Consider the following 25,387-nt stretch of genomic DNA (forward strand, 5'->3'; position numbering starts at 1 on the left):
TGAACGGGAGACACATTCAATGTACATTTAGGACAAAATTGTACCAAGTAATGTAAGTAAAGTAGAAAACCATAAATATCCCACTCTCTTTTACAACATTTATGGCAAAATGTTCTCAGTTTAATAATGTAATTTCCATTGTTGTCTAGATATGGTCCAGTTTGTCAATATTTCAAGGCGTCCATTGCCTGCTGCTTAGTGTTTGAGGTGCAGTATATATGGCTCTCCTGAATCTCACTGACTAATCCACGGCTGCTAAGCCAAACAGAGCCTGCGTAACAGATACCCACCCTGCGTCGTGACTCCTCGATGGCGGAAAGCAGGGCGTTGTCTCTCTCGTTCTTCAGGAAGCCCTGCGGAGCGAAAGATGGAGGGGGAGTGAGAGCGAAGAAGAAGAAGAGATACAGACGGAAAGACATTAAGACTAGTTAGACCGATGATCATGAACAATAACGGCAGACTAAACCTGCTGGGATTTAAGGGGCGCGCCATTGTGGAACATGTGTTTGGAACATGGAGCAGCCTCCGTTCCTTTTTGCCACCTGCACCTCTGTCAGGCACTTGTGCGCCCCCCAAAACACTGCCATTATAAGCAAAAATGTACACGGACTTCCAATTATTCACGCTCATGCTCAGATCCGCGGGCGCAGGCCGTGTGGCCGCACGCACACTTATCCCATTTCCTTATACACAATTTCCCTTCCCTTTCAGAGGAGGTGGCGTGAGGGGCAGGGAAAAAGCTGGTAAATCTGTGACATCTCAAGATGGCTGCCCCTGTATGCCTCCATCCTCATTTGCTCGCACTTCTGCACGAAAGCGGCAATTATTGACCTCCTACCTCCGACAATTATACAAGCTACTTATCCTCCGCCGAAAGATCCAAGCTTTGGAGTGAATAGGGGCGAAATATGTATTTCCACAGTGAGGGAGTATGTGCCAAGTACACTCTTCAGAGAGAGGGCTTGCAGATGTTGAGATGCGCCGGTGGCCATCTTGAGGTAAAACCAAAATGGAGGTTGTGCTGTAGGTGGCATCGCTTCCTGCTCTCTGTCGGGTGGAGAGTTACATAGAATGCCACAAAGTCCTCATTTCCATCCTCTATATGACTATAAATAGCTAATGAAACACAGGTGGATATAATGTCAACATTACTGAAGTGGGACAAATTATAAAGGGCTCAGCTTATGCCTTGTCATTCATAGGTGTAGATAATTAGATAGGTCATTTTTAAGATATTGAGGACAGTATCACATCATGTATGAAGACAAAGCGATCACATATATAACTAGAGAATAAGTCAATTTTGTGTCAAGTGTTGCACTTTAGCAAAATCCATCCTCTGAACTAGTGCTGCAATTTCCATTTTTTTGATTCATCTTATGAGTTTAATCAAATTAGGCTCAAGCATAAAACAATAAGTTAACAGGATAAAAAAAAAAAAAGGTACAGATGATGGTAAATGCAAATCAATGGATAATTGAACCCAAACAAACTGAAACAGTTGAATATGTTTGTTTACCCAGCAGTCTAAAACATAACATTTCAATGTATAACACAGACAACCACACGTTTCAGTGTGTAAATTCTGTTTTGTAAAACAGAATTTTTACTGTAGATTTCTAAGATGTTATGACCATTTATTATCAATTGTTTGAGCAATTGTTTTCATCCCTAAGAACAGAAAATTAACCAGGATGTGGAGGTAAATAAAACCCATTTTGCCACAGGAGGCTTCATACCATGAAAAGGACACTAACGTTAATCCTCTGTTGAGATTTTCACATGTATAATTTTCATAATAAAAAGGTAGGGCAGTGCCCAAAAAGGATAATAAGGACCACCAACTTAAAGAAAACAATATTCTTATTTTATGCAATAATTATGAAGTCTCAAATACAAACCTCAAAATTTAAAATCAGGACGATACCTTGTTTTTTTGTGTTCAAACTAGGTTTTCGGGAGGTTTTTTTTGAGTTTACAGAAGCCATAGGCCAAACACCACAGACATAGCTGAAATGAATGCTGTATTATTGAGAAGACAATGGTTAATTATTTAATAGCTGACCGCGACGTCTCTCGTAGTCCTCTAGCCTGTTCCGCCCCAAAGACCTTATCTGCTACCACTGCTCTCCTTTAGGCAGAAGCCCAAATGCCACCGACAGGCGTACCGCACAGATCAGGGCAGGGAAGGATTCCGCATCATAGAAGGCCAAGAGTACACAGCTTGCTATTCTAAAGAGACTGCCGCCAGACTGGCTGAATTCACCACTGGCTGTGTCCACAGTGTCTTGGCTGTCGTAAAAACATCACTGGATCTCCATACCACAGAATGGTGGACTGTAACATCTATCTGACCCACACACACTGACACACACTGACACACACCCCCGTACAATGATTTGAATGTCAAATTGTACCATATTGTGCTATAGAGCGAAAGGCAGCGCACGGCACTCGTATCTGTATTGTTATTTGTTCCTGTGTCCTGGCCTTGGAGCAATTCCTGCCCAGTCATAGTGCGGCGTGGCTGCTGTGTAGCTCTGATCGGGGCCCCTTTCACAATCACGCCATTCAGAGAAACAGGCCAGCAGAAGAGAAAGAGAGAGGAAAAATACTTGCTTTTAAAAGTGTATTTAATTTATTTTCTACAGGCCATACTTAATTGTCATAATTTCAGCACGATGTTGTTTTGAGAATAGATTCTATTCATTGAGCTTGCTGGTGAAGGGAACTGGACTTCATCGTTTCAAGGAATTGACATTGGGCAGATGAAAAATTAATTATAATCTAACAAATCCACATTGCAGTTTGCCACATCACTGTCACCGTCACTCCAGCTCTCTCTGGCTGTCTCCATTTTTTTCCGCTGTGCCTCTCCTTCTTGCTTTCTCCCTCGCAGAGTCTGACAATAGGTCTATATTTAACCACCATAACCGGGGAAAGCGCAGGTCGCTGCTCCCCAGAGAGAGCTGCGCTAGAATGAAAAATAAAAATCCTGAAGTGTGATAAATTGCATGCAGGGATTGGGATAGAATGCACAGGCGTCGGCTGGTCGGCCGATGCGATTTGCTTCCGAATTTTTTCGGGAAAACGTTTTGGGGGCTGCGTCGACGAGGCTTCGAAACACTCGGGACAAGTTTTTAGACGAATAGCAGCCTTGAGTTTATATATTATTATTTGACAAATTACTGTCTTTTTTTGGACACGCAACTGTGCTGAGCCGGACCGGACACTTGCCTCGTCATTGAGGAACATTCTGGAAATATTCAATAATACTTCAATGTCTGTCTGTCAGTTTGTCAGCAGAAAACCAAGGAACACCTTGAAGCTGCGTAGATCGACAACTCACTAAACAAATGAGAGCTCAATGTGTAAATCGACATCCTCGTACACGCCACTTAGTTTAAGCCAATAAAGCAAATAACAATGTGTTCGTTTGATGTTTAACTTCTAATTTTAGACCACTCACAAATCAATAAGCAAAGATTTCCTTTGATGCGGGTTATCTTCCAACAGCTGAATAGGCGTAAAGAACAACTAAATGGAATTTTTTTTATGTTCTTCTCTCTTCAAAGCTTTCTCACCGTGTTTAAGGAAACCAAGACATGCGAAACCCTTGACTGATGAGTCCAAACTGGACCTTGGAGTTGCAATTTTTGACCCCACCCCGTCATGTGTCATGCATCCTCGCTCAGAATCACTGTAACAACCAGAAGCTGCCGCCAAGTCAGCCCAGAAGCTTCTGGAGAAATTAATGACAAATAATGCAAGAGAAGATTCTAATTTACAAAAACCAAATGCTGAATAAATCGTCACATGCGAAACAGGTCAATCGTAATGGGGTAGAAATTAAAAATTGCCACGCTCCCAAAATCTATGAACTAGGGGTGTATTCCAGATTGAAGTCTGCTCTATCACCACATGCTGAGTTCACACACAAATTGGATGAAGCGAAAAGAGTTCATTTCAGAAATATTAGAGGAAGAGTATAGTCTTTCTTATTTAAAAATGCAGCCGATTATAATGCTACTTGAAATGAAATCAACCCAAGCACTGCGGTTATAGTGAATTGTAAGAGAAGGACATAATCCTGGGAGACGGATGATTATAACCCTGTTACGTCTATGGCTATATACAGTATATACGCATCGAATACGCCTGCATCGTATACACTTGAATTTGGACATGCATGTGCGCACACGGCCACTTATGCTTTCTCCCCCTTAGGGTTGGTAAAGCCAGTTGCGCTGTCTGCGCACGGAAAAAATAAATAGAATAGTGACACAGCGAAATCAAAAATCTCATGTAGTTGTAATTAGATCAGTGATTTGATGTGATCAAGGATCCAGCCTCAGTTTCTTCGTTTGTGACGCCGTCCAAGTAGATGCGATATACAACACCTTCGAAGGGAGACAAAGAATACATACAAATCTATGGGCTTTGTAAAGATGGATTAAAAAATCAATAAAAAGGAGTCAATCGACAGAATAATCTTAGTTCGTCACCTCAGGAGTCAGGATGGGGAAGCTTCTTTTATTGAAGGAGGGATCCCACGCAACACACAAAAATGCATTTGTACCACACACACACACACACACACATATACGTACACACACACACACACACACACACACACACACACACACACACACACACACACACACACACACACACACACACACACACACACACACACACACACACACACACACACACACACACACACACACACTTTAAGATGGGGCACAGTGAAATGGCAAAAGTGGATAGCGTCTGTCCTCATTTGCTGTGACACAATGAACCAGCCGGCAGTCATGTGTGTGTGAGACAGAGAAACCCCACCCTTAACTGCTCCACTTCCTGTCTAGAGAATGAATGAATGGATGGATGGATGACTGAATGAATGAATGAATACACCTTAAAAAAAGAAAGAAAGATGATTAACAGCCAGCATTTACCAATTAACAGCCACCCTTTCCATGTATCAATTAGCTGCATTTCAATTAGCGCCTTCCGTAGATGTCAGAAACCGGTTGATTGAAAGAGAGATAGAGTTACCAGTTGTACAGCTGACAGACACATGCTTATATCTGCCTCATATGGATACTCACTCATGGGCAGTCACCGCCTCCCCGGGCAGACAAGAAGACGAGAGAAAGAGTAGAAGAAGTGCACTCAGGTGTCCAGGCTTGTGACAACCCCAGAGATGCGCATCGCCCTCACGCTGCGTCTTCGGCAGGAAAGCAGCGATAGCCACCTTCCTGCCAGCCGGGACGCGTTCCCCACACCCCGTGTAGCCCGGATGCCGGGCCAGTTGTAGCCTTTTCCCCATTCTAAAAAAAAAAAAAATCTATCTGATGAAACGGGGCTGCTGACTTGGTGTGTGAGAGTGAGAGCAGAGTACGAGCGGCACATCGACTCTGTGCTTTTATTGTCGGAGGGTTGTACCAACTCAGCACTCATACGCGGGGGCGGGGGGGTGGCCGCGGGAAGGATCCGTCCTATGGATCCGTCTACAATTGCAGATTGTACCACGCGCCCCGACCCCCCTTCTCTCTCTCTCTCTCTCTCTCACTCACTCTCCTCCTTACCCCAACGTTTCTGACGTGTCACTCTCTCTACCTCCCTCATCCCAACGTTTGACGTGTCACTCTCTCTCACTCTCTCCCTCATCCCAACATTTCTGACCTCTCTCTCTCTCATGCATCTTTTCTGTCTCCCCTCCCTCCACCCTTCTCCCTCGCCCTCCCTGAGCGCAATGCAATTACAGTAATGGACCCCCCCACACCCGCCCCAGTTGATGGCTTCCGACATCCTGTCTTGAAAACGAGGCAAATCATGCTCTTAAGGGTCATGTTTAGTTAATGAAGGGGGTGGGGGCTACATACATAGACATTAGCCCCCATGTACTCGGGCCAACTATCGCAAAGCGCATACAGAGAGCTATCACACACCACACACACACACACACACACACACACAAGCCCGCGGGGTGGGGGGGGGGACTGGAAATGGAGGTGGAGGAGCAGAGGAAGAAATTGAGAGCAAAGGAAAAAGAGCAAGACAAAAGAGAGATTGAAACGGAAGAAAAATCCAAAACATGGTCAGAGCACAAAGTGAGACGGAGGATGAAAAGAATTTGGCAGGCAGCTCGTCGCTAGTGCCCCCCCCCCCTTCCTGGCAGCACACCTTTCCGCCTCTCCATATTTTTTCCTCCATCTCATTTTCCTCCTAACCATTTCAAAAACGATGCACTTTCCCTGTCTTTGGCTTTCGGAATATAGGGGTATATAGGGCCATATAGGCCCATCTCGCCCTCTCTCTGATCCATTCTTTCCTCAGCTCCCCTTTTGTTGCCAGTATGCCCCCGTTTCATGGCACACACAGACTGAACCACCTCCAGAGAGCTGGTGGGCTAAAACAAATACCACCTTGAAACACATGGTGTACACGATGCTAAATGACCGTATGAAGGTGTGACAGAAAAGGTGTGCTTTTAAAAAAGGACTTCTATTGGAGATACACTATAGCCAATACTGGGCTCATCAAATATTCCCATACGAATAGCCATAATTGATGTTAAAAGAAAATGCAGTTAATTGTTTGGATTTTTAGATGTTTGAGGAAGGGATAAACAGGCGACAGTAAAAGCAACGAAGGGTTCTATTTAAGGGTTGCGATGTTTGCTTCGGGTGAGCTTCTGTGCGTTTTGATTTCAGGCTCGCGGATCACGCCGCAGGTTAATAACGTAGGATGTTCAATGCATGGTTTATGGCGGAGGTTTAAATGAACCACTTAGCAGACCGTTGTTCCCCTGGGATCCCCCAGAAATGAGCATCCACTGCATATTTTAAATCATTAGCACTAATGACCGCAAACTAACGGTCCGAGTCCAGATACTGTTCTGTCAAAAGTGATGGATCGGAACTCTGTGTGGGCTGATGGTAAAAACGTCGGGATTCCCCATCAGTATTTTGGAGAGTTCCTTGGTCTCTGGCCCACAGTATGCTGCCATGGGTCGTGGCATGGTCACGCTGCTTTCTTCTTGCACAAATCACTACATGCCTCCTCGTGTCAACTGCAGCCCAATTTACCCACGTTAAAGCAGTGATCTGAATAAGCAGTGCCCTAGATATGCGGGCCGTACATCGTCAGCTGTTCCTGCATTTCATCAAGTAACCGTCCAAGGCTAAATCTAGGGCTCTGGGCCTAAGTAGGTTAACTTGGATAGTTGCTCAATAATGCCTGTTCAGCCATACGCAACCGAGGATTTGTTAAAACAGCCATTCCCCGTGCATGATATGTGTGTGTGTGTGTGTGTGTGTGTGTTTGTATATAGTTAAGACAACCAGTAAGCAAACACAGGAAGAAATCCACGCAACCACACATCTAGACAGTATTTTTTTTATCATTTCCTTTGTGTTCTTGGTCTGAATGCTTAGCGACTGACAGCCCTTCATCGCTCAAAAGCGTACAGCGATGCCTTTGTACCAAAGCTTCAAAAAAAATTGAACGAAAAATGAAAAAAAATAAAAATAAAAAAAAATAAAAAAGGAAAAAAATGCCTCACGGCTTGTGGGACTCGCTAGCCAATGATGATCAGCCAAATTATCTGCACTTGAGTGTGTATTATTTCACCATTAGAGGAGGAGTCATTGGAGTAAGCACACTAGGGATTAATGGGCTGGGAATCACAACTCAAGTTCGGTGATGAAATTGGAGTAAACTTAGAATATAGAAAAGACCTAGCATTATAGATTGAGATTAATCAATCTCCAATCTATCTCTGTCTGAGATAGGTGTGGGAAATGAATGTGGAGTACATATAACGCTTTTACTGATTAGGTTGTACTGGTTATGAATCATATATTTTCTGTATAAATATATCGCAGAACCCAAATGTGCAGAATAGAGCAGCTGGGTTTGCTTTTCAGAATCCCATTAGTGACAAGAGATAACACTTCAGGAAACTCATTAGTAGCTTAAAATTCAGAGGCTCCTACACCGTTAACACATACAAACATGGTCTTCTATTAATTTGACTGGTTTGTTTTCCTTCATCTCTGAATGGATGTGCCTATCTGCACGACGCATTGGAATATTTTAGATTCCTCTGCTCACCCTTCTTAGAAAAGGCTTTTTAGAAAGTAAATGTCAGGTGAGAAAGAAAGCCCAAGAGAGAAAAATGGCTGGAAAATGGAAAGAGGCTGACGAGGGTACAAGACGACACATTGTTGGAGAGATCCATTACACACAAGCCCACTCACACAAAACTCTTCAATAAATCAATGAAAGAAAAGAGAAGAGCAATACTCTAGGTGACTCATTTTCCAGCCAAATCGCACCCTGAAATTCCACTGTGTTGTGTACCGCCAGATATAAAAGCAAAGGGGAGGGCGGGTTCTCGTTAATGTTACAGAGAGACAGATGGTAAGTGCTCTTCCAGACAGTCTGACGGCTGTCGCCCCACCCCAACAGGAAGGCCGTTTACAGAGCTCCGAAAGAGTCAGGAAGTGATGGGGGCGAGGGGGGGGGGGCAGACTAGCTGGGAGACATGTTGGGGAGCAGGGCTTCAAGTGTGGAGGGAATGAGAGAGAGAAAAAAAATTGAGAAATAGACACAGAGGTTTGTGCCCGGTGGAAGGGCGAGGCCATAGTGAGGGGGAAGTAGGATGGAGACGTTTAAGAGTTTAAGGCAGACTGTGTTGGGGGCCGGACGGCATTTCCTGGCCTGGCCGAGAGAGGATGAGCGATGGAGAGAGAGCGAAGGAAGGAGAAGGGAGAAGAGAAGGAAGAAAGCTGTACAGGAGGGAGAAGAGGGTGAGACCAGCTCTGTATCGCAGCGCTCCATCCACAGCTACAATGGCTGGAGGGAGAGAGGGAGGGGAGAGGAAGACCAGATGGGAGAGATGGGCTAAAAGAAATCATGATGCTGAATTGGCTTATCTCACATTCATGAACATATTTATATCTATGTTTGACAAATGCTTTCCACTTGTTCAAATTAACAGAAAATGTAAGTCTAAATACTCGTAAGCCCTGGATCACTCCTGGTCAACAAAGATTCTCTATTATAAAAAAAATCAATTGTATCAAAAAATGATCGTTGGCCCAAGCGCATTTAACATTGAATTTAATTTAAAGAAATATACGTATTCTTTCAAAAAATTACTGCAAAAAAATAAAAAAATAAATCCTGTATTGATATATAAAAAAAACAAAAACAGATGGAACCTCATCAATGAATTGTTGAACAAGAAAAATGCCTATTCCTATTCCATCTCTATTATCTGATGTTATGAGAAATTTCACTGATCCCTCTGATATAACAAATTGTTTCAATGATTTTTTTCTTTTTTATATTGGCCCTTCTTTGGCTAGAAATTGAGAAAATACAGATTAATGCCTCTCTGTTAATATCAGGGAGCAGTATCCTTGCATAAGTGTGTTTGACCCTCCTACCTCTAAAGAAATGCATTACACTATACTGGAAATGAGAGTCCTCTGCAGGGCATGATGAAATAAGATCTAGTCTTGTAAAGAAAGTCATTTTTTCTATCGTTGAACTCTCAGCCACGTTTTAACTTTATCTCTCAAAACAGGTATTGTTCAAAGTTACCTTAAAATAGCTACAGCAAAGTCATACCGCTGTTCAAATCAGGTGATTCCAGCATATTTACCATCGTCCTATATCTGTTTTACCCTGTTTTTCAAAAGTTCTTGAGAAACTAGTATATTCAAGATTTAAAAAAAAAAAAAAAACATGTGAATGAGAGCAACATACTGTACGGCGCCATAAATATGGTCTAAATGGCTGTCTTACAGGATGTTCATAAAATCTCTACAGCCTCAGAAAAAAATCTCTCATGGCATATTTTTAGACCTATCCAAAGCCTTTGACACTGTTGATCACAATACCTTATTGCAAAATTACAAAGACATGGCTTTCATGATGTTGCTCTAAAATGGCTGCATATATAAAGGGCAGAGAACAGTATGTATCTATCAATCAATAGGGATAATTCACACAGAGCTAAGCTACTTGTATATGTATGTGACAAATACACACTTGAACTTGTAGAGTACTTCAGGGTTCCATCCTTGGACAGCTCTTGTATTTGATTTACATGAATGACACACCGAAGATCTGCAAAAAATAAACTGCCTCTTTTATTTGCTGGTGACACGTCTTGTTGTTTCACATGAAAACTTAAGCACACTGATCCAAGAATCAAATGATGAGCTATCATCTATTTATAAATAGTTTCAAATGAACAAACAAAACAAAAAAAAAAAAAAATCTGATATTTTATAACAAAATTTTGAAGTGTACAAAAGAAAAAGCCAATATATTCCCGACAACATTGAAGTAACTCAGGTTCCTCACATAGTACCACAACAAACTACAGAAGATGGTAGCGAAAGAGGTAGACAAGACTTATCACCCATCAGGCAGGGTAACATTTGGAGACAAACTTTACCAAATAATTTGACTCCTGATATCCAGTGGCGGCCCTTTCATCACAGCGAGAGAGAGGGGATGAGACTTAAGAGATGGCATACAGTATATAGAACAAGGCCATAATTATGTCTTTTGGAATACGATAGCTAACAAACAGGAGAAAAATAGGTTCAGAGGCCCGACCGTATTAGTAACCAGTCATGCTAGCCTGTGTTCCCAAATGCACTACAACAGCTCCATACCTATGCTAATTGCGTATTTTGAAATCTTTTGCGGGAGTAAAAAGATGTTTGATTTCACAGAGTTTTAGCAAAAATCTTTATGGGGACAAGTCGAGTCATTGGGCCTTATTCACAATTGTGTGTGTAGAAATGTTTTTACTTTCTGTGCAAAAAAGAGATGAGTGAGCAAAGTCAGCACCAAATAATGATGTGTGCGTCACATTTGGTCTCAAACACATGCATATGTTGATAAATATAAACCATTCTAAATTGACAGATGTGTGCTTATGGCTGTTAATTAGCATAAACCATGCCTCAATTTCTCCACATAAGAAACTTCCTGATGAGCCACAGAGGTAAACAAAGAGGAGTCGTCGACTCTTCTGTGCATGTCTGCTGCAGCCACTTCTGCGCTGCACGGTGACAGAACCAGTGGGAACGTGTCATGGGAGGATCGCACCTTGGCTCAAATAAAAAAAGTGGATTGATATAAAAAGTTGTTTTATTTATTTGTTAATTGCATGGGAGCTGTTTGGCACTTGTAGCAAGGAAGCCGATGGAGGACTGGGACATGGTGGTCTCCGGTAGCGTGGCTGGTTTGGTGACTGAGTCGCGGCTCCAAGTTATTACATATATAATATATGTATATAATGAAAATGCTAATAATGAATAATCCAGACATGGACAAATTTGTTAAAAGCTATTTAAAAGCTATTTTCTCATGTATACATGTACCTGCATGCCTTTGGTATGTCAGAGTAAAGCAAAGAAACTATGAAAAGAGATTAAATATTGCTCAATTATGTTCTAAAATGGCCTGGCGAGATTTGTTGATACCCCTTAGGAAAGATTATAAATAATTGGATTATAGTGATATTTCGAAATTAACTGTTTTCTCTAATTTATATCACATGTCATCAATCTTATAATAAGTCAATCAGCCTATTTAAATGAAGAAAAGTAGTCACTCTGCTGTTTGGCATCATCGTGTGCACCACACTGAACATGGACCAGAGAAGCGAAGGAGATAGTTGTCTGAGGAGGTCAGAAAGAAAAGAATAGACAAGCATGTTAAAGATAAAGGCTATAAAACCATCTCCAAGCAGCTTGATGTTCTTGTGACTACAGTTGCAAATATTATTAAGAGGTTTAAGGTCCATGGGACTGTAGCCAACCTCCCTGGACACAGCCGCAAGAGGAAAATCAACCCCAGATTGAACAGAAGGATAACGCGAATAGGAGAAAAAGAGCCAAAGAGGTAGAAGCTGAACTCCAAGGTCGAGGTACATTAGTGTCTGATCACACCATCCGTCGCTTTTTGAGTGACAGTGGACTCCATGGAAGAAGACCCAGGAGGACTCCACTTTTGAAAGAAAAACATAAAAAAGCCAGATTGGAATTTGCTAAAATGCATATTGCCAAGCCACAATGCTTCATGGAGAATGTCATTTAGACAGATGAGTCAAACCTGGAGCTTTTAGGCAAGTCACATCAGCTCTATGTTCACAGACTAAAAAATTAAGCTTTCAAAGAAAAGAACACCATACCTACTGTGAAACATGGAGGAGGCTCAGTTATGTTTTGGAGCTGCTTTGCTGCATCTGGCACGGGGTGCCTTGAATCTGTGCAGGGCACAATGAAATCTCAAGACCATCAAGGCATTCTGGAGCGAAAAGTACTGCCCAGTGTCAGCAAGCTCTGTCTCAGCCGCAGGTCCAACATCATCTTTGTCAATGCCATTTTCAAATATAACTGATCTCTTTAACAATAATTTATCTTTTTTCACAGTTTATTTGTTTTACTCTATGATATACCAATATATATTGCCCATCTACCGGAAGTAGCTGAATGTTGGCAGAGCGGGGCAGGCTGTGGTGGTGGAGCGGGGAGCTTTGTGACATTATCATCCAATTTGTTATATGTGCAGCTTGTGGCTCTGAGGGGCTCTTGCATGGTGCGAGGTGCGCTGCGGTCCAGACTCCATGGATGTGAAGTGTGGTAAACAATGGTAACCGTTATGACATGTTTTTAGTTTAAACCAAACTGCATCGCTTCTTTTCCCAAACCGATTTGTAACTGTTGACAACCTAAAGACATAAATATTTCTGTCATGGTCGTCTCTCGCAACACCCTTCGCCAAAAAATCCTTTTGTCTCAAATGCAATGAGACAATATCAAATGCAATGAGACAACCACAATATCAACACCGGTTCGTCAAGCAGCGAACCCATTTCCCATCAGGAACGATTCAATCACCATTGTGTGTTTACGTTCATTCTTAAGTCTGTGTGTGTGTATACATGCAGAAATGGATGCAGAACAACTTGTGGGGGCAGTCCCAACCTTTGCACCTCAAAAAAAAAAAAGAAAACAGTACAAGGTTTGACACAGCCTTTCAGTGATCAACAGTGAATACACCTTGCATTACCTGTATATCAGTGTCTTTTACTGGCTCCAATGGCTCAAAGGTAGTGGCAGCACTCAGACTCTCCAGCCTCTGGGAAATGTGGAAGATGTCTAGACCCCTGGAGCCCAGGAGAATGGACCTGAGGGAGAGACGGATGAGAGAAAGGCCGGTAAGGGGAATACATGGCAGATTGGGGGGGGACACAACTGTAATTCTAACAAAGGAGGCTAGAGAGCGCCACAGGCTTCGGCATGTCAAAGTACCTTCCCTTTTCAGTAATAGTGGATCGTAATAGTCAAATAGGAAATATTAACCAAGAAAACATGCAACTTCACATGTTGTCATTTGTGTGAAGGTTTTAGGAAGGTCGTAAAGTTACTGATGTTGTGTTTTCGGCATACTTTTTAAACCAGAAGTTAGCTTGTTTTGCAACAGTAATTAGGTGAAGGGCTTGTAAGGAGGAGTTATTTATGTACATTTTATTTATTTTAAATCGCATGGATCTCGCCAAGCACCTGTCCTGTCCTTTGGGACTTGACCTGTGCCATGCATAGGGGTTGCCAAAATAGTCTTACACACCCAATTAACAAAGTGCTGGCGATTAATGCATTAGAAAACAGATGCTATGAGTCAAAACTCAAGATGTGAGATGGTTCGACGGACCAAAGTATCTTTATGTGCGACCTGTGTTATGGCAAATTCAAGTTGCCAAACACACTGGTATTCAGTGCACTGGTGTTTGGGTCCATTATCCCATCGATCTAGTGCCATATATTATTTGATCCTGACAAGCGTGCCCCTTACGCTTTGACGTCGGCCGCGTCCTGCGAGGTGCGGGTCAGTGTGCGGGACCGGAGCCTCTCGCCGGCTTGCTGGATCTCCTGGAGGTTCCTCTCCACGTGGGGCAGCTCGGACACAGCCTCGGTCTCGGCGGCAAGCTGCTCTGCCTGCTGCAGCAGCTCTCCAAAGCCCTCTGCGTCCATCTCGCTAGCGAGGAAAGACAGGGTAGAGAGAGGAATGGGAATGGGTGAATTAAAAGAAACAGGAGTTGCTCTTCCGCTCCCTGTTGGTATCAATGCAATGGGTTGACTAAGTTAACTAGTGAGCCCATATTGTCAGGTGGCAGTCACGCTAAACTAAAGCACAAATAGTATACAGGCGCAGTGTGTAGCAATAATTTGCAATGATATAGTACTATACAGTATTATAGCACGACTAAAAAGCAGTCCTAATAATGGCTTAAAAAATAACGACAAAAGTACTAATGGTAATAGTATAGTAACAATTGCAATACTTTAATTAAAGTGTATTTATCCATGGCCATGTGCTAAGTATAATTCAGATTTATAATATTTAAAAGTGGTATTAAGGGATTATAATTATATCACGTGAAATTATTATAAAGTGGTCCACTCATTGCAAAATCTGTTTATTTTTGTATATTTTTCTTAAATGTGGCTTTACATTAGCTTTAACATTTTAATGCGTGTTCTGTACTAAACCCGAACGTCACACTTTGCAGATAAAGCCTGATTCTGACTCTGATCGAGCCCTATTCGAAAGAGAAACGTTCCAATACATTTCCAAAGTGAGTGTTTCCCTTCTGGGGGCCGCCGGGGAGCACAAGTCCTGCTCAAAGTCACTTCTTGCCACATGACGTCCCCTCGCAGCCTATGTTTACAGGGCCACCCAGGCTAGCAGCGGTTAACGGAGTGACATCTGCCCAGTGCACTGCACATGTGCTTCCGCGACGGACACACTAGTTGGCTATTTTATAGACTGGTTGACAAACAAACAAAAAAATTATTGGTTTGAAGTCCAAACAAACACAAGGTCTCAACTACATTTACCCTCGTACAGAGCGAAGCGCTCGCAGGCGGTTCTGAGAGTCGCTAGTGGAAAGTGGAAGCCAATGAACGGCGCTCTTACGGGGGGGGGGGCATGTTAGCTAGCGTTAGCCGCCAAGTTTAAAACGTTCCTTTTAACTCGTGTAATCGAAACTGGCCGTCAAACGACGTACCTGTTGTGTTCGGGGGTGTGCAAGTTTACCCCCGGGACCCTGAGCTCCGGATAAAAACGGTGTTAAATGTCGTGATGATGGGTTCTCTGGTTGCTTTGGGAATCCGGCCATGCATTCGCCCCGGCACTTTCTGACGCCGCTGATTGGTCGAGACGGTCTTCTTCTTCTCACACCGAAATTCCGGGTGTGTGACAGCTCGTGGCTGCGTTAGCGCCACCAGCTGGAGCGGGGAGTAGTCGTTTTATTTGATCGCGTGAGATAAGATTGTACTTTAAATCATTTGATTCTATATAATAATGATTTTATTATTATATATGTTGATACACATCATATTTTATTAGCATTTTCATTCTATTTGAATTACTCTCTACATAATAATTACAACACTGAAATTAGGGGTATGGGTGGCATAGCCAGGGGGAAAACATTAATGCAATAATAATGGTAGATGTTAAAACTCAAAAGATACATCACGAAACGCCCAACAATGGCTGCTGTCAAGTATAACGAGGACCTCAATCAGGTCCATTTTGGAAAGACATTGTTTGAAAACACCGATGGCTTAAGTACTTTAACGCATTTACTGTAGGAATGCAAAAATGTAGAATTTACAATTATACGATTCTGTAAATTATTTAAAGTGGACCTATTGTGCTGCATATGTTTCTGAAAAAGTGAGTTTTTCACAATAGGGCCATGTTTACCAGTTATTCCAAAACTATTGTTTCCTGTCTTTCAGTGGTATAATATCACCAGCAACTTTTGATTTTGATTTTGCCATATTGTGAAAGGGAATTTCGAATTCTCAATGATGGGATCCAGCCTGAAATTTAAATTTTATTTCGTTATTTATGTTATTTTAATTTTTTTTTTTAGTTTGTTTGATGTTATACATTGTGACAAATGTGATGTTTTTTTAATTTATAGATCATTCGATGAATCTGATTCTTTCAAGTATTTGAAGTACATATTGTGACGTGTATTTAATTGTGAAAAATGTCCCATTATTATTGATATATTTATCCTCTTCTTAACCAAATATTATAAAACATTCATCATTCATAATTTTACATTGTCCAGAATGTGTTTTATTGAGTTAAATTGTATACATCCCCATCAGCGAGTGAATTTCCTTTTAATTTTTGAAATGACAGTTTATAAACATAGATTATAAACGAATTATATATATATATATATATATATATATATATATATATATATACACACACACACACACACATATATATTTATATATATATATATATCATTATATAAATTACTTAATTTTATTTATTAGCTTTCTGTTTTTGTTGTTTTCTTGAAACAAATCCATTAAAAAATAAGACAGGTTTGGAATAAATATAACACAAAACCAGATGTGGTTTTGGACAGTCGTTCTTCACTTGGTTTTATGGAAAACAACAACTTTGTCGCATCGCTGACGACCCATTGAGTGGGGTCAAGGTGGTCGACTGAAATTTGGGTTAGTAAATCAGGAGACATATTCAGACATTTTTTTTTCCCTGATGGTCATCAGTGATCACCAGGAAATAGAGTTTTTTTATTTTATATAATGCATTGCAGCTGTCATGTTCAAATATTACTAAATAAGAGAAACTGATTTTTTTTCAATAATTCTAGCCATTTTCCTTTCAACATCATCATAGTAGATTATGAGGGATTCATGATTTTCTTGAAAGCAGTATGTGTATGGAAGTAAAACTTGAAAGTGTTGATGCCCTGCTTAGCTTCTAAAGAAACATCTATAACTACAAGAGGCAGAATATAAACCTCTTGAACTAAAAATAAATAAAACATGACTTTCACTACTTCACCTAAAAAACAACTATATTGTTCTACTGCTAAGAGACTCAAAATAAACTGCCTTGACGTGTAGGTTGAAAGGAAACCGAAGTATTTTTTAATGGACAGAGGCAATATTGCTTCCACTTCCACCTGGCCTTGCAGACTGTTAAAGTGTCCCCCAAGTTGTCTGCCACAACCAGTTTTTGGTTGTATCAGTTTCACATTGTGGCCTGGCAGTAGAGGAATTTACGGAATATTATGTGGGGTAGTCACGGTGGTGAGATGTGATTTGACGACTGGCATACAAATAACAGTTGTATGTCACTCAAGAGTCCAAGAAATAAAATCTACCTCTTTGAGAACGACATTAATTGCCTTTGACTTAGACAACTGACAGAAACACACCTGAATAAAACGTTGGTTTGAAATTTCCCTTACAAAATGATGGCGATCGGCTCAAATAAGGCGATTATGTGATAACAATTGTGACAGCTCTCGTGTCAAGTCATTTGAATTAATCTGTAGATTTTCTATTGCGTCCTTTGGTACAATAACAGCACGAACAAGAATTTTTTTTGTTTGTTTTTTTAATGAAAACTGTTTTGAAACACTTATTTCAAGCTTGAACTTGAATATCAATATTCATATAAAAAAAAAACCTTATCCCTAATCCATTAAACATGAACGAGACCTCCCCTCAAGGTTTACAAGTGGGCGCACAAACAAGTCGTTGCTCCCTCATTATTGTCCCTTCTAAACGACAAGTGTCCAGTCGGAGGTCCAGTATGAGTAGGTTCCGACATCGAAAAAGTCTCGCGTGTCTGTGAAGAACCTGTCCCGTCAGGTGGGACTCTGGAGGCGCGCTCATTTGAACTGGTTATCGATGAGCGTGCCCTTCATCTTGGCCTTCTTGGCCTCCAGCTCGGCCAGCTCCTGCAGCCTCTTCTTGCTCATGCCTTTGCGCTCCAGCTGCTTCTCGATCACCTTGGCGTTCTGCGCGTACGAGTCGGCCACCTCCCGGGCCTCGATCTCCTCCTCCTCCTCGTCGATGGTGGACACGGTGACGGAGCTGAACTTGCCCATGTCCTTGGTCCGCTTGGTCATCATCACGCGCACCTTCTTCGGGGCCTCCGGCGGCTTCTGGCTGTAGACGCTGGCGTTGCCGAAGCTCTGGCCGAACTTCACCACCGCGCCGTCGGCGATGAACGTGACGGGGGCGCTCTTCGCCTGGTGCCGGTAGAAGAGCAGCAGGCCGCACTTGCTGCACTTCTCGCGGTACTGCCGCTCGATGCCGTCCGCCCGCTTGACGTACACGTTCTCGTCCTCCTCCACGTTGCAGAACTTGTGGGCGTGCTTGGCGGCGTCCATCACCCTGGCCTTGTCCCGGGGTCTCATGGGGAGCTTATCCAGCTGGCAGTCCAGCACCAGCACCATCTGCCCGCAGAGGCAGTAATAGACGTGCAGGGGCTTCTCTCCGTCGTCGTATTCCTCTCGGTCTCTGGTGTCCGAACACACCACGCTCCTCGACACGACCTTCGGCATGTTTTCTGCTTTTTAAACGGCCTTCGCCGTGAAGGTGGCGCACACCTGGAACGAACACACACACACACACTGCCGCTTCTCAGAACGTCAACAGCGCGCCACGATACTTCCGGGTGCTTCGCTCGATCGAGTCCGGGGAGAAACAAAGGGGTGGGACGCGTGGTACCGACGTACGACGCTGCTATCGCCTGTTTCAATGGAGGGAGCGAGATGGAGAATGCGTTCAAGGACTTGGACACAGCAATAGCTAAAATGTGCCACGAAAGTGATAATCGAAACTCTAAAAGACGAGAAAAATAAAATGTTGAAGAAGCGTACGGTCAGGTTCCGTGTGAGTGTGACGTATACGATTATGACGTGACGTGACGTTTAAAAGAACCATAAAACCAGGTAACAGAATACCTATTAGCATGAGAGTAGAAAGCTATCTGTCTCATCGTCTGTTAATGTATTCATTGCATATGGCTTATGTCAACCGCTCTGTGCTATACAAATAAACTTGATCTGTGACGCTGTTGACGCTGCTGCTTCCAGAACTTCGACGCCGACGCGAACCGTCGCCCCAATTACGTTAGCTGCCATAACTCCTGCAGTTCACCAGGTGTCGCTGTGTTCGGTTTTCAACGCCAACGTGCGTCACACGATCGAGTACGAGGATAAACTTCATTCTTTTCACTGACAGGCGTCATACCAAAAAGTGATCGTCTAAACTGAATGTCCGTGGTGATAACAAAGGGATGTGTTTGTGAAACTTTAACGTCTCATGTAACAGAATAAAAACAATTGTGGCCAAGGAAGTGTTTTCCGTTTATATGACATATAGGTGATTATAGCCAATACTCTAATATTGTTTCTGATGCTTACGTGTTTGGTAAGTCTAATATCCTTGTTTAGGCCTATATTTGGAAACTAGACTATGATTTACATGATTTACGGATGGGTTCAATATAAAATAAAGACATTATTTATTCTGCAATTATCCTTGTGCCTCTGCATTATTTTACCTGCTCTGTGCCCTAGATTAGAACCAAGTCAGTCCTTTATACCTGTTGAAATACCTTTTAAAAGGGCCAATACAACCAGAAACATGTAGTTTTCCACTTGCCGAAAAGTGATTACAGCTCCCACCTTGTGACTGAAAGGTGAATTATGCCTCAAAGGGACTTGGTTTTACTCATGAGGGTTATATTTTAAAGATTAGAGCCAATCCAGTCTTTTTTACCTGTTGACATAGCGTTTCCACTTGCCAAAAAGTGATTGCAGCACCAACCTTGTGACTAAAAGGTTGTTTATGCATCAATATAACAATCTAAATTTTGAAGACAAGACCTTGTTAGTGAATATTTTTAGCCATCAAACAAACTTCCTCATACCTATAAAGATAACACTTTATGGGCTGCTCAGAGGAGGACTGTGGTGGCGGACGACACAGAGGTGGACATGGTGGTGGCAGATGGCCCAGTGGAGGACATGGTGGATAACCCAAAGGAGGATGTTATGGTGGTGGACAGTCCAGAGGTGGACATGCAACCAATTTTATTACTATTGTATAACTATTTCACCATCATTTTGTGTTTTCTTGTCTATTTCAGATTGGCTGTCACATTTGCCTACGGCTGTACTACAGGAGCTGCACCAAGAGGCCTTGCATGAGCAGAAAGAAAAAGATTTGTAAAGCATGCCAGTGAAATCTACCACCCCACCGCTACTGTGTAAATTTAAATACACTGGTATGTTGTATATAGTTGTAGTTTAATTATTGTGGCATTGACTGTTTATTAAAATGTTGTACATATGAAAAATATGTCTATAGGATATGGTGCAAGACATTAGTACTTCCAAATATGTACCTTTTGGGAGATATACTGTGCATATGCCCAATGAAACAAGGTAGGACAGGTATTGATGGTTATAAAGTAAGTTGGTTTGATGGCTTAAAATATTAAACAAGGTCACATTTAGGTCGTTATTTTGAGGCATAATGAGTCTTTCAGGGACAGGGTAAATGCAAACACTATCAAGTAGATAGTAGTAGCGTAAACGATTATGACGTGATGTGACGTTTAAAAGAACCATAAAACCAGGTAACAGAATACCTATTAGCATGAGAGTAGAAAGCTATCTGTCTCATCGTCTGTTAATGTATTCATTGCATATGGCTTATGTCAACCGCTCTGTGCTATACAAATAAACTTGATCTGTGACGCTGTTGACGCTGCTGCTTCCAGAACTTTGACGCCGACGCGAACCGTCGCCCCAATTACGTTAGCTGCCATAACTCCTGTAGTTCACCAGGTGTCGCTGTGTTCAGTTTTCAACGCCAACGTGCGTCACACGATCGAGTACGAGGATAAACTTCATTCTTTTCACTGACAGGCGTCATACCAAAAAGTGATCGTCTAAACTGAATGTCCGTGGTGATAACAAAGGGATGTGTTTGTGAAACTTTAACGTCTCTGGTAACAGAATAAAAACAATTGTGGCCAAGGAAGTGTTTTCCGTTTATATGACATATAGGTGATTATAGCCAATACTCTAATATTGTTTCTGATGCTTACGTGTTTGGTATGTCTAATATCCTTGTTTAGGCCTATATTTGGAAACTAGACTATGATTTAAATGATTTACGGATGGGTTCAATATAAAATAAAGACATTATTTATTCTGCAATTATCCTTGTGCCTCTGCATTATTTTACCTGCTCTGTGCCCCAGATTAGAACCAAGTCAGTCCTTTATACCTGTTGAAATACCTTTTAAAAGGGCCAATACAACCAGAAACATGTAGTTTTCCACTTGCCGAAAAGTGATTACAGCTCCCACCTTGTGACTGAAAGGTGAATTATGCCTCAAAGGGACTTGGTTTTACTCATGAGGGTTATATTTTAAAGATTAGAGCCAATCCAGTCTTTTTTACCTGTTGACATAGCGTTTCCACTTGCCAAAAAGTGATTGCAGCACCAACCTTGTGACTAAAAGGTTGTTTATGCATCAATATAACAATCTAAATTTTGAAGACAAGACCTTGTTAGTGAATATTTTTAGCCATCAAACAAACTTCCTCATACCTATAAAGATAACACTTTATGGGCTGCTCAGAGGAGGACTGTGGTGGCGGACGGCACAGAGGTGGACATGGTGGTGGCAGATGGCCCAGTGGAAGACATGGTGGATAACCCAAAGGATGATGTTATGGTGGTGGACAGTCCAGAGGTGGACATGCAACCATTTCTATTACTATTTCACCATCATTTTGTGTTTTGTCTATTTCAGATTGGCTGTCACGTTTGCCTACGGCTGTACTACAGGAGCTGCACCAAGAGGCCTTGCACGAGCAGAAAGAAAAAGATGTGAAAAGCATGCCAGTGAAATCTACCACCCCACTGCTACTGTGTAAATTTAAATACACTGGTATGTTGTATATAGTTGTAGTTTAATCATTGTGGCATTGACTGTTTATTAAAATGTTGCACATATGAAAAATGTCTATAGGATATGGTGCAAGACATTAGTACTTCCAAATATGTACCTTTTGGGAGATATACTGTGCATATGTCCAATGAAACAAGGTAGGACAGTTATAAAGTAAGTTGGTTTGATGGCTTAAAATATTAAAGGTAACATTTAGGTCGTTATTTCGAGGCAGTCTTTCAGGGACAAGGTAAATGCAAACACTATCAAGTGAAAAACCACTCCCTTTGGTTGTATGGGCCCTTTAAAAGTTATTTCAAGTAAAAATTAAACCGTTCTAATTTAGGGCACAGAGCATGTGAGGTGCCATATGGATAATTGCATGACCTATTGTACTTGACACATCTGAAAGTAAAGCATAGCCTTGTTTACAAATGTAGATCGAAACAAAACCCTAACCATCCAAATGTCATAACCGCAAACACTTCCTTGGCCGCAATTATCATTGTGGCGAGACAAAGTTCGAAGACATCCCGTCGTGATCACCACGGACCTGACGTTCGGTGTCTTTACACGTTATGACTGTTTGATCCGGATAAAGCGGCTGTAGATCTATTTAGACCGGGAGCCACCGCTTTAAACAGGCGGCTTCACTTTATGCGAAGACACGGCGCAGAGCAAGCCAGGTTCCCCTGCGTTTAAAAGGATGACTGAGATAAGCCAGTAGTACAATTTACTACGGGCGCGTTTGTTGCGTGTCAAGCTACTGAAATACCAAGCATTTTAAAAGTGTATGATGAAGCCCCTAGTAACTATTTCTACGTCCGTTTTTAACTAGTTACATTGAGCGCGATAGATGATCTCATCAGTATAGTTTAGGCAAGAGCACAGACAAGGTCAACTGAGATCACAAACGGAGCACAAAAACGGGACGCACGTACAAGGATACGAAAGTTTATTCACAGTCAAACACGCAAAATTGGACAGACCGCCATTAACAAGGGCTGTTCGGAACAAGCCTCACTGGCAGCAGCTGGTGTCGCAGGTCTTGCCTTTGCACACGCACCCGGAGGCGCACTTGCTGCAGCCCGATGGGCAGCACGGGCAGCAGCCTGCAAGAGGAAACGCTCGTTAGCAACGGATCCGTCGAGATGGTTTATTTAAAAAAAAAAAAAAAAGGACTCCCGAGAACACGCTGGAAGCAGAGCTGCAAAGGCAGCCCAGCAGAGGGGGAAAGCACAGCCTTACTTTTCTTGCAAGTGGTGCAGGAGCAGTTGGTGCAGGTGCAGGATCCACCGCAGCTGCAGGTTCCAGCTTAAAACAAAAATAGATAGAGGGACAATTTTGAGAAGCGGGTCCAACGCATTCCTCAACACAAGCACTCGGAACGATCCATTAAAACGCTACTTACTCTTGGAGCAGTCGCAAGGGTCCATTGTCGTGGTTTCGCGGCGGCGAGGTCGGAGCTTTCGTCTGGGATGAGCGTTGACCGAGTGAGCTGTGTGCTTGGAGGTCGGCGCTCGCGGTCGCTTTTATAGCGCGGCGCTCGCGACGGATCCGGGTGCAAAAAAACAAAAAAAAACAAAAAAAAAAAACAAAAAACCGCACAATCACGCACGTGCACTCGCTTGCGGATGATTAACGGGGCTCTGCACACGGCGCGGCCGCGGGCGGACGTTCCTCGAAGTGGGACGAGCGGCTCGTGTCGAGCAGGTGACGCCAGGGCCCACGAAAGGTCCCGGTCGGCACGGAGCTATTTGAGCGGGGGGATAGCAGCAGCACCGCTGGGAAATACAAATAAAAACGATGGACATAAAATAATATGGCCGGTGTTCATTAGCGACGGGCCACATTCCTTTGAATCCATTGTATTTTCGTTTCGGTGACGCTGTTCGTGCCCCTGATGCGCGTAACGTAAAGGGAATAAAAAGATACGAAGAGCAGCGTCATCAAGCCTTTGTTGGTATTGTGTTTCTGTTCATCGTCATCATTAGGTTTATTGGACATGTATGGACAGTTTACCGTTGGGTTATATTGTGGGAAAAAAATTATATTATGCTTTATTACTATCTCTGTATCTATCTATCTATCTCTCTATCTCTGTATCTATCTATCTATCTATCTATCTCTGTATCTATCTCTGTATCTATCTATCTATCTCTGTATCTATCTCTGTATCTATCTATCTATCTATCTATCTATCTATCTATCTATCTATCTATCTATCTCTGTATCTATCTATCTATCTATCTATCTATCTATCTATCTATCTATCTATCTATCTCTGTATCCATCTATCTATCTATCTATCTATCTATCTATCTATCTATCTATCTATCTATCTATCTATCTATCTATCTATCTATCTATCTATCTATCTATCTATCTCTGTATCCATCTATCTATCTATCTATCTATCTATCTCTGTATCCATCTATCTATCTATCTATCTATCTATCTATCTATCTATCTATCTATCTATCTATCTATCTATCTATCTCTGTATCCATCTATCTATCTATCTATCTATCTATCTATCTATCTATCTCTGTATCTATCTATCTATCTATCTATCTATCTATCTATCTATCTATCTCTGTATCCATCTATCTATCTATCTATCTATCTATCTATCTATCTATCTATCTCTGTATCTATCTATCTATCTATCTATCTATCTATCTATCTATCTATCTATCTATCTCTGTATCTATCTATCTATCTATCTATCTATCTATCTATCTATCTATCTATCTATCTATCTATCTATCTCTGTATCCATCTATCTATCTATCTCTGTATCCATCTATCTATCTATCTATCTATCTATCTCTGTATCTATCTATCTATCTATCTATCTATCTATCTATCTATCTATCTATCTATCTATCTATCTATCTCTGTATCTATCTATCTATCTATCTATCTATCTATCTATCTATCTATCTATCTATCTATCTATCTATCTATCTCTGTATCTATCTATCTATCTATCTATCTATCTATCTATCAACCTATCTATCTATCTATCTATCTCTGTATCCATCGATCTATCTATCTATCTATCTATCTATCTATCTATCTATCTATCTATCTATCTATCTATCTCTGTATCTATCTATCTATCTATCTATCTATCTATCTATCTATCTATCTATCTCTGTATCTATCTATCTATCTATCTATCTATCTATCTATCTATCTATCTATCTATCTCTGTATCTATCTATCTATCTATCTATCTATCTATCTATCTATCTATCTATCTATCTATCTATCTATCTCTGTATCTATCTATCTATCTATCTATCTATCTATCCATCTATCTATCTATCTATCTATCTCTGTATCCATCTATCTATCTATCTATCTATCTCTGTATCTATCTATCTATCTATCTATCTATCTATCTATCTATCTATCTATCTATCTATCTATCTGTCTGTCTGTCTATCTATCAATTATGTATACACAGATATGTGCATTAAAGTGGCATGTGACTAAAGTGAGGTAGTGTTTG

The 25,387-nt window shown here is 41.6% G+C and overlaps 3 protein-coding genes across 5 annotated transcripts in view; all 3 read right to left on the reverse strand.

Moving 5' to 3' along the window:
- Positions 1-15,242, reverse strand: part of nup93 (nucleoporin 93) — a 35,744-nt gene extending 20,502 nt beyond the window's left edge. For 2 of the 3 annotated variants that reach the window (XM_080002713.1, XM_080002711.1), the window contains exons 1-4: positions 15,110-15,242; positions 13,894-14,076; positions 13,111-13,228; positions 291-353 (exon numbers count right to left, since the gene is read on the reverse strand). In XM_080002713.1, the coding sequence (XP_079858839.1) occupies positions 291-353; positions 13,111-13,228; positions 13,894-14,072 (360 nt within the window). In that variant the 5' untranslated portion in view covers positions 14,073-14,076; positions 15,110-15,242. Of the gene's footprint in view, positions 1-290; positions 354-13,110; positions 13,229-13,893; positions 14,077-14,939; positions 14,971-15,109 lie in introns of those variants that run through there. The other variant, XM_080002712.1, reaches the window with a different exon arrangement.
- A 2,208-nt stretch (positions 15,243-17,450) lies between these two features.
- Positions 17,451-18,547, reverse strand: steep1 (STING1 ER exit protein 1). Its single transcript, XM_080002680.1, has one exon. It carries the CDS (start codon positions 18,455-18,457, stop codon positions 17,780-17,782), a length of 678 nt encoding a protein of 225 aa, XP_079858806.1. The 5' UTR covers positions 18,458-18,547; the 3' UTR covers positions 17,451-17,779.
- A 4,260-nt stretch (positions 18,548-22,807) lies between these two features.
- On the reverse strand, positions 22,808-24,305 carry mt2 (metallothionein 2). The gene is made up of 3 exons (XM_080003142.1): positions 23,279-24,305; positions 23,116-23,181; positions 22,808-22,979 (listed from the first exon to the last, which is right to left on the reverse strand). The coding sequence occupies exons 1-3, from the start codon at positions 23,301-23,303 to the stop codon at positions 22,888-22,890; spliced, it is 183 nt and encodes a 60-aa protein (XP_079859268.1). The 5' UTR covers positions 23,304-24,305; the 3' UTR covers positions 22,808-22,887.
- Positions 24,306-25,387: the final 1,082 nt, after the last annotated feature.

The sequence above is a fragment of the Zeus faber genome (assembly GCF_960531495.2).
Source record: "Zeus faber genome assembly, chromosome: 6".
Taxonomy (NCBI): Eukaryota; Metazoa; Chordata; class Actinopteri; order Zeiformes; family Zeidae; genus Zeus; species Zeus faber.

What these genes read in the sequence shown, in the direction of transcription:
- steep1 (XM_080002680.1), bottom strand. Translation starts at nt 18,457, where the DNA reads ATGCCGAAGGTCGTGTCGAGGAGCGTGGTGTGTTCGGACACCAGAGAC.
- mt2 (XM_080003142.1), bottom strand. Translation starts at nt 23,303, where the DNA reads ATGGACCCTTGCGACTGCTCCAAGA. An exon ending in CCCTTGCGACTGCTCCAAGA is followed by an intron (nt 23,182 to 23,278) that starts GTAAGTAGCGTT and finishes TTTTGTTTTAAG; the next exon opens with CTGGAACCTGCAGCTGCGGT. An exon ending in CTGCACCACTTGCAAGAAAA is followed by an intron (nt 22,980 to 23,115) that starts GTAAGGCTGTGC and finishes TTCCTCTTGCAG; the next exon opens with GCTGCTGCCCGTGCTGCCCA.